The sequence below is a fragment of the Schistocerca americana genome, chromosome X, assembly GCF_021461395.2.
Source record: "Schistocerca americana isolate TAMUIC-IGC-003095 chromosome X, iqSchAmer2.1, whole genome shotgun sequence".
NCBI lineage: Eukaryota > Metazoa > Arthropoda > Insecta > Orthoptera > Acrididae > Schistocerca > Schistocerca americana.
Genome location: NC_060130.1, coordinates 34777926 through 34794109, shown reverse-complemented (window position 1 = coordinate 34794109; position 16184 = coordinate 34777926). Strand labels below are relative to the sequence as shown.

At 38.1% G+C, this 16184-nt stretch overlaps 1 protein-coding gene across 1 annotated transcript in view; it reads right to left on the bottom strand.

The window, feature by feature from the left end:
* Positions 1-3681: 3681 nt before the first annotated feature.
* Positions 3682-16184, bottom strand: part of LOC124555010 (molybdenum cofactor biosynthesis protein 1-like) — a 67661-nt gene continuing 55158 nt past the window's right edge. The window contains exon 7 of the mRNA XM_047128751.1: positions 3682-3737. Within this exon, the coding sequence (XP_046984707.1) occupies positions 3682-3737 (56 nt within the window). The remainder of the gene's footprint in view (positions 3738-16184) is intronic.

Sequence of the window (16184 nt, the reverse complement as noted above, 5' to 3'; positions counted from 1 at the left end):
TGGTGCATCGGAATCTAATACTGGTCTCCCAGGAGCCGCTGGAAGCACAAACTCTTAGAAGATTCACTCTTCTTGTACTTAACTTGGCATTGTGTGTTTTGTATTCAATCCCGATGCAATCTCTGTTTTTCACGGTCAGTGTCCTGCAAAGTAGTGTTCCACGGCCTGCACAATCTAGAGACCTGTCCCACAAATCCACCCACCACCTCCTACAGCAGTCCAGTCGCAGGCATCTCCCACCATATAAAAGGCACGATCATGTGCAAAAGCAACCTGTTAAAAAATCAGCTATGCTGCAATTACCATACAATTTTCCATGTAGGGATGACAAGTAACCAACTGTTCACTCGCAGTAATGTCTAGCACCAAACTGTGGCAAACCACAGACTTGACATTGCAGTTGCCAAGAGGCTGTACACCACTTCAACAACTGCTTTACTATACATACCATTTGGATATTCCCTTCCAGTGCAAGTTTCTCTGAACTACACAGGTGGAAATTGTCTCTCCAGCACATCTAGTGCCATCCACTTGACCTAAACCTCTGCTAATTTGTTTCCCACTGTATCACTTTACCTTTTCCCTTCTCTCTTCTGTACCCACCAATCTTTTCCCATTCAGACCATGTACTGTCTTCTCCAATCACTCTGCCCCCCCACCCCCAGCAGCTACTGCGGGTGTGTACATTTGGCTGTTTGTGTGGTTTCCAAACTAAACCATGTTCATTTTAGATATGTTATATCCATATACTTTACCTGAAACTAATTCTCTGAGGTACTGAGACTACTGCTTCCTGGCTCAGGGTTTCTATTTTCAGCTAACACAGTAGTATTGTCTACAAACAAAAGTGTATGGGACAGGATATTTACCAGTGAATCATTCACACTGGACACCAAAAAGACTGTTGTGGGGCATGTAGACAACCCCTGAGATGGTTCACCAAGGCTGTGTGACTGCAGGAGCAGACAGCAAAAACTCTACACAAAAGATGGTCCAGCACGTCTCAGAGCTTACAGTCAAAAATTATCAGGCAAGGTGTCCATATTATGCAAATTAACGTAGGATTAACAAGTGACAAATGCAGTTACCAAAGCAAATTAAATGATGAGCATGCCATCGGTATTATAGCTCTAAAGGAAATGCATTTAGGTGATAATTCAGCAGCTACATGCAAGATTACGCAATATAAAGCAATATCAATACTCCTCTCAATTGTTAGGTGCATCCACAATAAATGAAAAAAGAAACAGCTCTTGGATTATGTTGGCTTAAGCAGTCAGAAAATTAGTGATGTAGAAGTAATTAGGATAAAACTCAAAGGCCTGGTTATTACATCAGTCCACAAATCACCTAACGGAAAGTGTCTGACACTAGTCTTACACACAGCAACTAGACAGCACGTATATGTTTAAGATTTTAATTCCAAAACACAACCTGGAGATACATAAATAGAGACAAAAATAGAGAACCATTGTTCGAATGGATCAACACACAAGAAATTATCTAAGTTTGATGCCAAGGAATTTAAAAAGTTTTGGGCAGGCAGATGGAAACTGATACAAAACCTGACCCATCCATCTTTTCCACTGATGAGAACAAATTACCACTGAATCACTCAATAGTAGTACCTAAACATTTTTCAAGGAGTGTACATTGGCTCACAAAAGTTATCATTGGTGCTGAAATATCAGTTACAAAATACATTGATAAACCCTCATGGAAATTTGAAAAAGCTAACTCGATACAATACACCCAGGAAGTGGAGAGCAACCCACACTGGACACCTCAAAAGTCAGAACATTGGGAATTATTGTAGATGAAGCTAAATGGAATATCTGAAGGGAAGTAACAAAATAATGTGTACTAGGTTGGGACAAACCTGCCCAAGTCCTCTACAAAGGATACCAAGTGTCTAAATAATGTTTTGATAACATTTTGTATTTAAAAATATGTGTGTGTATAAATTGTTCATGTTGATGTAAATTTGACAATTTAAGAAATGGTCATGCTTACGAACAATGTAAGAAATAGGTGTTATGTAAAAACCAGTGTGCTTTTGTTTGAAACGAAAATGGCTGTGGCGCACGGAAGAGGTGCGAAAGGCGAATTGGCGTGCTACCTTGAGCAAGTTCGGGAAGTAAGTCACACAGTCTGAAGGCAGCAGTGATTGAGGTAACTCCTTTGTGGAGCAGAAGCTTTGCCTGCAAATTTTCATAAAAATGCCTCGGTTGAAGACTGCAAACAGCTTACAGTATAGCTGCGAGTTGTTGACCTACTGTATGTAAAACTGAATGAAGCCAAGAAGAGAAATTGAGCCCATACAGCAAGAAACTTGCAGGCCGTAGTGTGGGTAGTGTAGCCATCATAACTGTTCACCACACCCAAGCCTACAGCCACCAGATAAGATTTTTTTCTATTTTTACCTTTGTACAGCATGAACCATTAATTTAAACTGTGTTTTAATAATCATTCTTGAACTTTACGGAAACTGGCTCACCCTGTTATTTCATCCTAATCATACATCTGTATAGGGTTCCTTCCTGGTGTTTGATTAATCCGAGTGTCCTGTTTTACAGACTTATGAAGTGCCAAGTTAATATAAAGAGGCACCATTTAAATTGCTTTAGTGTAAATAATAAAAATGTTTTCTTAACTATTGCAAAGTGTTATGGTTTGCTTACATAAAATTCAATCAGAGTGAAGCCAAGTTACTAGAACCTGTTAGATGGCTACACAGAATTAGTTCAAAGAATAACAGGTTTTGAAAGTAAATTCCACCAAGAAAGAGGTTTTCTTTAAGTGAAATGTTCAGTTAAAAAGTGTGTGCTTTAGTGTCTAAGTATTTAAGTTTCTTGATTATGGAAAGTGCTTTTCTAAAGGTAGTCCCCCCCACCCCGGCTAATTTTTTTTACCTTCCTTGAAGTTATCTACTGGGCTTTTTCTTTTTTAAAAACATAATGTATAAAGATGTAGCCCAAAATTGTTTAAGTGGGGTAATTTATTTGAAGAGCCTAACTAAACAGTAGCAAGAAAGTAGGCAAAATTCACATTTCTGCTTCTCCAATACTTCACTATTTCATTGCCAGGATAGGTTGGTGACCATTAAGTACATGTTTTAAACCACTAAATGAACTTGGAAATGAGTTTTCCTAGCTTCAGTATATTATTATTCATACTGTGTTCCTATCTAGCCACTGGGTAAGATCTTAGGAAAAGAAGTGAATAGTCCAATTTACTTATCCATTAGACGCAACACACGGTAAATCCTGTAAGAAGGATAACTCTATTGATTATCTTTTCCTGTAAACAGGACTATCCTTCGATAGTGTATTTTATTTTAAAACTAAACTAAATTTTAGTAAGAGGGTTATACGTGGCAACATAGAGACAGGGTTTCTGTTATTTACGTAAAAGCATACTAATATCATAATGGTAGTGTTATAAGGTCCTATTAATGTGTGGTCATGACATTTGTTAAATGTCTCACCACATTCCTATTGAAACTATTTACTCTTCTTGTAAATAACACCTATGACAATTTTATACAAATGTCCACTAAGACTTTGCTTGTCAACTTTCATTTAGGTAACAGCGATCTTTTAGATGTATTTAAATCAGTACTGTTAAGAAATACTGACTAGCTTTATTTTCAAGAATCTCAAGTTTAAGTTATACATACTGTTATCCTCCAATAAGAATCATTGGCCGATTCTTCATCTTTGACAGGTTCATCATGCCTGCAATGCAAAACATTATCTTTTGTATTAACAGATGAAATCCAACTTTTTAAATTTAATAAATGCTTATACAAACATAAAGTTTCTTCAAAAAATGTATTTATGACAACTTCCTGTCACAGATAATTTTCACTTAATGTTGCAACCCAGTTATAATGCTGATGAGAAGCAAATGTTGATCTTTTCCCTCTCTTCCTTCACCATCTGTTTTGTTCACCTTGACATATTTCTACCAAACAGACTACCCCAATGGATCCACTGCTTATATTTAACACACAGTAAATTCAGTGCAAATATTTCCTTAACACAGGATGTGCATTGACGAGCTTGAATTAATCAGAAAAATATAAACAGATACTAACCGTTCCACAGCTCTTACAAAATACTTGCATTAAGTAATCATCAAAGCTACTTTTTGTACAGCAAGAGGACTAAAAGTCAAAATGGTGCTACATGCTACAGGCAGTGCAATACAATTTATTTTACTCATTGCTACAGCAATAAATGTACTTATAAAAATATTCAGACTTAGACTATAATCAAATACAGAGGGAGAAAATATTCTAACTAAAGACATATAGCAGCCATAGGCAGAAACAAATAAAAAAACTGATACTAATCTTAGCTTTGAGGACCAAAAGTTTCTTCATCTGGAAAACACAAAAAGAGAAATGAGACTGTTCAAGAATTAAGGATGAAAATTCAGGATCTTGAGTCAAGGAAGATGGACATGATGAAATTAAGTTGCGAAAGAGCAGCAGATGATGTAATTTTAAATGCTGAGAAATAAGATCTCTTCAAGAGGAGCCACCAAAAGGTCAAATAAGTGAAGAACAAGCTGAAAATACCGGTAAATGGGCTAAAATGGCGGCAAATAGATAAAGGAAACAGAAAGGAAGTGCTGAAGAACAGGCAACCAAACAACAACAACAACAACAACAACAATAATAACAGCACATTGTAGCAATATATAATAGCAGTCCCACAACATCTGGAGGAAGATTTTCCACTAACAGAGCAATAAATTCATGAAGCCATCAAATCTTCCAAAACTTCAAAGCAACAAATGAAGACTCCACTACAGCAAAATTATTGAAATAGTCAGAACACACAAATGATCTACAACTGCTGTTTGAGAACATTTGGAAAGCTGAAGAGATTATGGAAAGCATTAATCCACAGCTATGAAAAAAAGGGGACACTCAAAATGTCAACAATGGCAGAGATGCCTCACTTCTGCCAGTGGTATACAAAATATTATCAAAAATTCTCTGGACAGAGTTGTAGAAACTTTAGACAAATAACTGGGAGAATCTCGAGGAGCTCTAGAAAGGGAAGACCCTGCACAGAGCAGATGTTTATTAGAAAATCGATAATCCTCCACAGACTGCTAATCACCAAACCTATAATAGTATCATGTATTGGTTTCAAGAAAACTTTTGATTTGGTAGGCAGAGAAATTATAGGTAAAATCATCAAAGAATTTTGTATTAAAGCAAACATAATCCTCAAAACACTAGCAAATAGGATGACTGAAGCTAAATTTATGGGAGAAGTATCTCAACCATTTGAAATAAAAACTGGTGTTAGACAAGGGGACAGTTTATCACCTTTACTGTAACACTGCATTCTAGAAAAAATAGAAAGTATCTGGAATTTGGAGAAAAAAAAATTACAAAATTGAACCAATAATTTTAGGACGAAAAACAAATGGAATTAAGGTAAACTGCCTGGCTTCTGCAGATGATTCTGATATACTTTCAAAAAATCTGACAGACAGTTATTGAAAGAAATCTTTTGGAAGAAATAGCAAAGAGAGCTGGTCCCAAAATTTCAGCCGAAAAAACAACATTGATGACAATTTCAAACAATGCATCAACATTCTTAGAAAAACAAAAATGTAAAATAGCATTAGGAAGTAAATTTAAATATATTGGACAAACTGTACAACAAAATGGACTAGAAGAATTAACAGTAGATGCAAGAGTCAGCAAACTGGAGAGAGCAAATCGTTTTATAAAGGATATTTACAACAAGAAATGTACAACTAAAAAAACAAAACTAAAACACTATCCCACAGTGGTATGACCAGGATGTTTATATGGATGAGGATGCCTAATGATGAACTATAAGCTGGACAGAACAGAGGTTCCTCAAAGGAGCATTATTAGAAAATAATGGTTGCAATACAAGCTACAGATGGCTGGAAAATGAGAAGTAATGAGGAGATCTACAAAAATTTTGAGAAAATATCAGAAGTAATGGCTAAAAGAAGATTAATTTTTTTTTAGAGACCTCTACTGAATGAGTAGTTCTGGAAGAAGGACTCAATGATAGCATGGATTACAGAAATAAGAAAGAAACAACATCAAACAATCAGAAATAATAGAAAGAAACCTTTTTACAGATAAAATACTGAATTTAAAAGGATCATCACCTCTCCAAGATCAAAATTAATTTCATCCCTCTCAATAAGACCGTGAAAACCGGAAATAAAATTCATAAATATGATATTGCGAAGCTCAAAATCAATCAAAACATATTGGAACAATGCCACCAGTAACTGACAGTTGAATCCCATAAATGGGCAGACATTGCCTCCATGATCCAACAAGCAGCTAATACTACAATCCTGACAGCTAAAAAGAGGAATCATACATGGTGGAATGAGGTTTGTGGTGAGGTGGTGGCCCAAACAGCAAGTGCATGGAAAAAGTGGAATTCTACCAGGAGTCCTGATGATTTTGATGTATTCCATGAAGTTCGAAAATATGCAGCCAGAACTCTATGAAGGTCTAAGCAATTGCATGAGAAACAGCAGTTAGAATAGATCGATCAGTGTTTCCAGATAAACAATGTCAGAGACTTCTATCAGGCGTTCAAATCGAATTTGAAAGGATACCAAGCCCCTAGTTTTTGTTTTAGAGACGAAAATGGAAAGCTCAGTGTTGTGCACATAGTTCCGCATATTCAGCGCGTACACAAATTTCCCACTAGAGTGCGCCCCGCTAAGCAAAACAGCGCAGGCGCAGCGCTCGTCCATCTCCGCACTATGAGATGGCGCTGCCATAGAGACGGACCAAATTCTGCTTCCGCCGATCCGCGTATTAATATGTAACGCAGCCAATGAGATTGCTGCTAACATAGAACATTTTCTCCTCGCGCATCACACTCGCGCAGTGATACATGAACGTGCGAGGTATTATAACGAGTGTAAAGACCTTCGATCAGTCAGTCTGCATTTGTCTGCACCAGTCTGTATGAGTCTGCATTAGTCTGTACCAGTCTGCATTAGTCTGTACCAGTCCGTCGAGTTCTACAATTGTCTGTACCAGTCCATAGTCAAGATTCAGTCTGCGCCTGATAAGATTACCATATTCCTGTACATAGCCATGAAGATAAATGTATAGACACTTTTGTCAAGTATCTGAAATATATGTGAGAATAAGATTAACGTACCAATCCCAAAGAACTTCAGATTGTCAATTGTAAATAGCATCCAGAACCAAGTTAAGTAATTTTTATATTTGTTATTATTTTAGTAAATGTGTGTGAAAATTAATCAAATTCTGTTTAAAGTTGGTCACCGTCAATCTGCTACTCTAAGCGTGCAAGTGGCATTTCTATCATCTGACCGAATGGCAGAAGATAAACACACCATGATAAGACCACGAGACATATTGCTGACACTCGCTTACTTCGTTAGAGCAACAAGTCAAATAATCTGATGGTGTGTGTACTGAAGGTCTTACAGTATGCACACCACACTCGGCCTGACCAACAAAGAAAACTGCAAGATCATGTCTCGTTACTTTGAAAACCTACTTAATTGTGATGAACCGAAAGAAAGATTCCCTGCATGTGCCCCAATCCACAAACTACCCCTAATCTCCATCTAGTAAAGAGGAGACCAAAGAGATCATCAACAACTTTAAGAATAATAAGGCAGCTGGAGAGGATTCAATAGTGGTGGAACTACTGAAGCTGGCAAATAATGAAACTCTAGATATACTAGTCCAACTTTTTGAGGAGATCTGGAGAGCTGGGATGATACCAACTGAATGGCAGTCAGCTTTAATCCATCGTCTACACAAAAAAGGTGATAAATAGAATGTCAGTAACTATAGGGGTACCTCATTAGTATCTGTTCCATATAAGATTCTCTCCAAAGTGATACAGAATAGAATAGAAGGTCATTGTAACCAACTGATTGGGGACTATCAAGCTGGTTTCCGAAAGGGCGATTCTTGCGCAGAACAGATCTTTAACCTGAAGAACATCATCAGGTCCTAAAAACTGGAAGAAATAACTATGTGGTCATGTTTGTTGATTTTCAAAAAGTATATGACTCCATCGACTGACAGGCATTAATGAATATTTTGGAAAAGTTTGGGATGGATAATACCTCAAGAAAGCTGATCAAACAAACTCTTACTAACACAGTGTCAAAAATTAAATTTATGGGTGAGGTATCTGAACCCTTTACAATCAGAACGGACATAAGACGAGGAGATGGACTATCCCTCTCCTTTTCAATTGTGTCTTGGAAAAGGTCACTCGAGAGTGGAGAAAGTTATTAGCCCAAGAAGAAACAAATGAAGAGTGGTTCAGACTTGGTCCTAAGAACAAAGGGGTGTGCATTGACTGCTTAGATTTTGTGGCTGACCTGGCCATTTTTGCTAACAACAAAGAGTCAGCAGTCAACAAGATAAATAGGCTGTCAGAAATTGCTGAAAAAAGTTAGACTCCAGATCTCTATTCAAAAGACAAAATATATAACGAACATCTGTAACGGACCTGAATGGATGATAACCAACCTGGGAAAAAATCAGACGAGTTAAGAATTTCAGGTATCTCGGTGAAGTCATCCACCAGGAGAATGGATTAAAAGAAGAAGCAATTGCCAGGATGAGGAAGTTAGACCAAGCATACCAACTGACAAAGAATACTTATAACAAAAAGTGTATGAGTATGTGGGCCAAGTTCCAACATTATAATACAGTTGTAAAACCTGAGGGCTTATAAGCATCCAAAACTTTGACCACGAATAGACAAGGTCAAGCTGAGCGGCTGGAAAAGCGTGAGTGTAGGATATTAAGGAAAATCCTAAGGTAATAGATGGGTCGATGGACAATGGCGAATGAGAGCAAATGAGGAATCGTGCAGCAAGACAGAACCTATCACAGCATCCATTACAAAGAAATGATTGTTATTTTATGGTCATCTCATGAAAATGGACGGTGATCAACTATCAAAAAGAATACAGAGTTTCATCCTATCTAAGAAAACGACGCCGAGATGGTTCAAAGAATGTGAAAAAGATCTTAAGCAGATTGGTATCTCAGAGAGAAATTCCTGAAAGGAACAAATTTAGAAGATTGGTGACCAACTACCAAGGTTTTAACATGGCATCAACATCCGAAAGACAGTGAGGACCCTTATCTGAAGGGCATAAAAAGGTACTTCTTAGAGGGGCTCAGAAGATACTGGCAGGAAGTCAAAGCTGGAGCAAGAACAAGACCTGGACACTACAGTGAAGTCGGTTGTTACCACGCAGTCCATAAAGACTCACCTCGATAAAAAAAAAAAGAAAATAAAAATAAAAGGCTTTCGATGCAGAAGAAATAGGGGATTGAGAACAACACGAATAGAATAAAGGGGAAAAAACATGAGGAGGAGATGGACGAGTACTGGAAAAACAGGAGACGACAAGGGAAGAAGAAGAAGTGAAGTTATTACATGATGAGAGATGGTGATTGAATTTGATTTGATTCAGTTTTCGTTACATACACCGAAAAAATGAGATGATTCTCAAGGGTGTGGAACATGTCAGAATGTATAACACAAAACATTTTAATATAATGAATACTACCCTGATCATTTGTCATGAGATTGTCAAAATAGGTGAATACAATACAGTAAACTGGAGAAGCTAATATTTACAGAATTAATACGCTCTCAGAATGAAATATTGTTGTTGTTGTTGTTGTTGTGGTCTTCAGTCCTGAGACTGGTTTGATGCAGCTCTCCATGCTACTCTATCCTGTGCAAGCTTCTTCATCTCCCAGTACCTACTGCAACCTACATCCTTCTGAATCTGCTTAGTGTATTCATCTCTTGGTCTCCCTCTACGATTTTTACCCTCCACGCTGCCCTCCAATACTAAATTGGTGATCCCTTGATGCCTCAGAACATGTCCTACCAACCGATCCCTTCTTCTGGTCAAGTTGTGCCACAAACTTCTCTTCTCCCCAATCCTATTCAATACTTCCTCATTAGTTATGTGATCTACCCATCTAATCTTCAGCATTCTTCTGTAGCACCACATTTCGAAAGCTTCTATTCTCTTCTTGTCCAAACTATTTATCGTCCATGTTTCACTTCCATACATGGCTACACTCCATACGAATACTTTCAGAAATGACTTCCTGACACTTAAATCTATACTGGATGTTAACAAATTTCTCTTCTTCAGAAACGCTTTCCTTGCCATTGCCAGCCTACATTTTATATCCTCTCTACTTCGACCATCATCAGTTATTTTGCTCCCCAAATAGCAAAACTCCTTTACTACTTTAAGTGCCTCATTTCCTAATCTAATTCCCTCAGCATCACCCGACTTAATTAGACTACATTCCATTATCCTTGTTTTGCTTTTGTTGATGTTCATCTTATATCCTCCTTTCAAGACACTGTCCATTCCATTCAACTGCTCTTCCAAGTCCTTTGCTGTCTCTGACAGAATTACAATGTCATCGGCGAACCTCAAAGTTTTTATTTCTTCTCCATGAATTTTAATACCTACCCCGAATTTTTCTTTTGTTTCCTTTACTACTTGCTCAATATACAGATTGAACAACATCGGGGAGAGGCTACAACCCTGTCTTACTCCCTTCCCAACCACTGCTTCAATTTCATGTCCCTTGACTCTTATAACTGCCATCTGGTTTCTGTACAAATTGTAAATAGCCTTTCGCTCCCTGTATTTTACCCCTGACACCTTTAGAATTTGAAAGAGAGTATTCCAGTCAACATTGTCAAAAGCTTTCTCTAAGTCTACAAATGCTAGAAACATAGGTTTGCCTTTCCTTAATCTTTCTTCTAAGATAAGTCGTAAGGTCAGTATTGCCTCACGTGTTCCAGTGTTTCTACGGAATCCAAACTGATCTTCCCCGAGGTTGGCTTCTACTAGTTTTTCCATTCGTCTGTAAAGAATTCGTGTTAGTATTTTGCAGCTGTGACTTATTAAGCTGATAGTTCGGTAATTTTCACATCTGTCAACACCTGCTTTCTTTGGGATTGGAATTATTATATTCTTCTTGAAGTCTGAGGGTATTTCCCCTGTTTCATACATCTTGCTCACCAGATGGTAGAGTTTTGTCAGGACTGGCTCTCCCACGGCCGTCAGTAGTTCCAATGGAATATTGTCTACTCCGGGGGCCTTGTTTCGACTCAGGTCTTTCAGTGCTCTGTCAAACTCTTCACGCAGTATCATATCTCCCATTTCATCTTCATCTACATCCTCTTCCATTTCCATAATATTGTCCTCAAGTACATCGCCCTTGTATAGACCCTCTATATACTCCTTCCACCTTTCTGCTTTCCCTTCTTTGCTTAGAACTGGGTTTCCATCTGAGGTCTTGATATTCATACAAGTCGTTCTCTTATCTCCAAAGGCCTCTTTAATTTTCCTGTAGGTGGTATCTATCTTACCCCTAGTGAGATAGGCCTCTACATCCTTACATTTGTCCTCTAGCCATCCCTGCTTAGCCATTTTGCACTTCCTGTCGATCTCATTTTTGAGATGTTTGTATTCCTTTTTGCCTGTTTCACTTACTGCATTTTTATATTTTCTCCTTTAATGAATTAAATTCAATATTTCTTCTGTTACCCAAGGATTTCTACTAGCTCTCGTCTTTTTACCTACTTGATCCTCTGCTGCCTTCACTACTTCATCCCTCAAAGCTACCCATTCTTCTTCTACTGTATTTATTTCCCCCATTTCTGTCAATTGCTCCCTTATGCTCTCCCTGAATCTCTGTACAACCTCTGGTTCTTTTAGTTTATCCAGGTCCCATCTCCTTAAATTCCCACCCTTTTGCAGTTTCTTCAGTTTTAATCTACAGGCCATAACCAATAGATTGTGGTCAGAGTCCACATCTGCCCCTGGAAATGTCTTACAATTTAAAACCTGGTTCCTAAATCTCTGTCTTACCATTATATAATCTATCTGATACCTTTTAGTATCGCCAGGGTTCTTCCATGTATACAACCTTCTTTCATGATTCTTAAACCAAGTGTTAGTTATGATTATGTTGTGCTCTGTGCAAAATTCGACCAGGCGGCTTCCTCTTTCATTTCTGTCCCCCAATCCATATTCACCTACTATGTTTCCTTCTCTCCCTTTTCCTACACTCGAATTCCAGTCACCCATGACTATTAAATTTTCGTCTCCCTTCACAATCTGAATAATTTCTTTTATTTCATCATACATTTCTTCAGTTTCTTCGTCATCTGCAGAGCTAGTTGGCATATAAACTTGTACTACTGTAGTAGGCGTGGGCTTCGTATCTATCTTGGCCACAATAATGCGTTCACTATGCTGTTTGTAGTAGCTTACCCGCATTCCTATTATCCTATTCATTATTAAACCTACTCCTGCATTACCCCTATTTGATTTTGTGTTTATAACCCTGTAGTCACCTGACCAGAAGTCTTGTTCCTCCTGCCACCGAACTTCACTAATTCCCACTATATCTAACTTCAACCTATCCATTTCCCTTTTTAAATTTTCTAACCTACCTGCCCGATTAAGGGATCTGACATTCCACGCTCCGATCCGTAGAACGCCAGTTTTCTTTCTCCTGATGACGACATCCTCTTGCGTAGTCCCCGCCCGGAGATCCGAATGGGGGACTATTTTACCTCCGGAATATTTTACCCAAGAGGACGCCATCATCATGTAATCATACAGTAAAGCTGCATGCCCTCGGGAAAAATTACGGCTGTAGTTTCCCCTTGCTTTCAGCCATTCGCAGTACCAGCACAGCAAGGCTGTTTTGGTTATTGTTACAAGGCCAGATCAGTCAATCATCCAGACTGTTGCCCTTGCAACTACTGAAAAGGCTGCTGCCCCTCTTCAGGAACCACACGTTTGTCTGGCCTCTCAACAGATACCCCTCCATTGTGGTTGCACCTACGGTACGGCTATCTGTATCGCTGAGGCACGCAACCCTCTCCACCAATGGCAAGGTCCATGGTTCATGGGGGGGGGGAACATTGTTATGCACTATTAATAAATTTATGTTATGCACTATTAATAAATTTAGCATACACAAAATACCTAATATTGACTGTTGCAACCAAGTACTGTCAAAACTTAAATCTAACATATTTTTACTTACGCTGGCCTAACAGTCTCTGTTAGGATATTCATCTGTAGAGTAGAAGGCATTGCCTATCAAAAAGTCATTCAAACTCTGTTTAAACTGTGCTTTATCTGAAACCAAGTTTTTAATGGTTGCTGGTAATTTATTGAAAATGTGTGTTCCTGAATATTGGGCCCCCTTTTGGACCAACATAAGTGATTTTAGGTCTTTATGTAGATTGTTCTTATTCCTAGTATTGATAATATGTATTGAGCTATTTGTTGGAAATATAGATATATAACTTGCATCAAATTTCATTAAGGAGTAAGTATACTGAGAAGCAATGGTTGGAATTCAAAGTTCCTCGAATAGGTTCTACACGATGTTCTTCAAAGACTGGTCCCAGATACTCCATTGCACCATTCACCGAACCTGATAACCCCGAGCCGTCAGTAACAAAAATTAAGTCTTGCTTAAGAGATTTACAGCACTACATGCACTTGTTACCAAAGTCTCATTTACTTTTAGAGCTATCTGTTCCACTTCCTTTTTGGCCCCACTTCTCTCTGTCTCCACTATATCCCATACAGTTCTTATTTTGTTGCCCGATACAATTATCTTTTTCTCTTAATAAAGCTACTTCGATTTCTGGATTACTTGATTCAATATTTTGCAGTATTCTTTGCAATGCATTACAATTCTAATATCAGAAATGTTCCTAGGTAGTAGATACAGTCTCCTTTTTGCCCCACATGATATCTTTATTCCTTGTGTAATCCATGGTTTATCTTTTGACTTCTGTGTGATCTGAGTTACCTTTAAGGGAAAACAATTTTCAAAAGAGGAGGTAACTTTATTAATAAATGCTTTGTATTTTCCATTTGAGTCAGGTAAACATCTCTCCAGTTCATGTCTTTGAGCAATTTCCTGAATTCCTCAATTTCTGGCTTATTTATTATCCTCCTGTACTCAGATTTAATATTTTTTTATCCTGACAAGTTTCAACATTTAACACAAGATGCTGCACGTCGTGATCAGATAGTCCATTTACTATTGGTTTTGTGATATGACTTTTTTCCCCTAGATTTGTTCATAAAGATATTATCAATAGCAGTCTCAGAGCATTTACATATCCTAGCTGCAAAGTTCACAGTAGGAACTAAATTGAATGATAGTGTTAAAAACACCAGCAACCACTATTTCCTCTTATTTTTTTTTTACACAAGCTATTCCTTTCGCTTTGTGAAATGAAGCACTGCCTAGTTCCAAAACACAGGACTACTATGACAAGGTGAAATGTTCTCAGAGTGCTACATGTATGATAGTAAATGTAATCCGCACTATAGCTGTTTTCTGAGTAGTTATGCTGTGTGTGTTTCATTCAATCAGATGAAATGGAATAAAATCATCAATTTATTTATTTTGGCTCTTTATCACCAAGATACATTCAATGTTGGTTGAGGTTTATCTTTTGAATTCACTCCAGTGTAGATTGTCAAAATTTTATCAGTTGTCAAAGTACTTGTAACACAGTTTCCGAATTTACTGCCATCCAGGAAAGTCTCCCACTCAAATTATTCTCAGAGACTGAGAGCTGGCTGAAACCCAGAGTAGAAAGCTCTCACATATTTAGTGATTAATGGAATATATATCGGAAAGGCAGGTTAGACACTGTAGGAGAGGGAGTGTCCATTGTCTCTACTGAGGTCAAAGCTGATTGTGACAGTGAAGTTACCTGGTTGCCTATAACAAGTCTATGTGAAATCACGTTAATTAATGGATGTTTTAATCATCCACCCGGTTCTGCTATGACAGTTTTGGAGCCATTCAAAGAAAGTCTACAGACAGTAGCACGTAAATACCTAGATCATGCAATGCTAGTTGGAGGTTAATTTAGCCTACTGAGTATAGATAGTAGCCTATGGCTTTATTTCAGGGGGTGCAGTCAATCTTGTGAAGCACTTTTGAATGTGGTTTTCGAAAATTGTCTTGAGCACCTAGTTTGGCACGCCACATGCAATGGAAATATCTTAGACCTTGTAGTTACAAACAGCCCAGATATCATCAATGACTTCAGCATAGAGATGGGGATTAATAATCATGATAACATCATAACAACTAAGACTACAAAAATTAATAAATCAGTCAAGAAGGCTAGGAAAATGTTCATGCCAGAAAGAGCAGATAAGGAGATGTTAGCATCTCACTTAGACAGAACTGACATCACTTAGTTCCATTAAGATGGACGTAGAGAGATTATGGTCAAAGCTTAAATAGATCGTGAATTGCACTCTCAACAAGTCTGTACCTAGTAAACGAATTATGGATGCAAAAGAGCCACTGTGGTTTAACAATGAAATTCAGAAAATACTGAGGAAGGAAAAGCTACTGCACTCTTAGTTCAAAAGAGAATGCCAAATGCCAACAAGGAAAGGTTACTACCACTGTCATACCTCAGCAAAAGATCTGGCTGAGAAGCGGGGGAAATTATTGTCCTATGTAAAATCGCTAAGTGAGTCAAAGTTTTCCATCAAGTCACTTGACCAGTCTGGTGTGGCAGTAGGAGATAAATGTTTTAAATTTTGCATTCCAGAAATCATTCATGCAAGAGAATCATATAAACATACCGTCATTTGACAATAGCACAAAGACACCTAACAACAATCACCACAAGAGGTCAGCGCTAGCACAAGTTGTTCACATGATATTCGTTGGACTGTTGCCTGTAAACACATGCCATGTCAGTGCTCTTGGAAGAGAGCTGTGGCAGTGACACGGCTCTGTTGTTGTTCCTGTGTAGTGATCTGCAATGACGGGATGGTACAGGATGGTGGGGGGGGGGTCGAGATTCAAGCAGTAATTAAGAACTTCATAAAGAAAGGTATGAAAGCGAAGGACATTCATGCCGATTTCCAGAATACACCAGGGGACTCTGCTCCTTTGTCTTCAACTGTTGCCAAGTGGATAAATGAATTTAAATTTGGTCAGGAGAGCTTAGATGATGATCATCCATGAATAGGTCAGCCAAGATGTGTCACTACTCTAGAAATCATTGCAAAAGTGCGCATAATGATCAAGG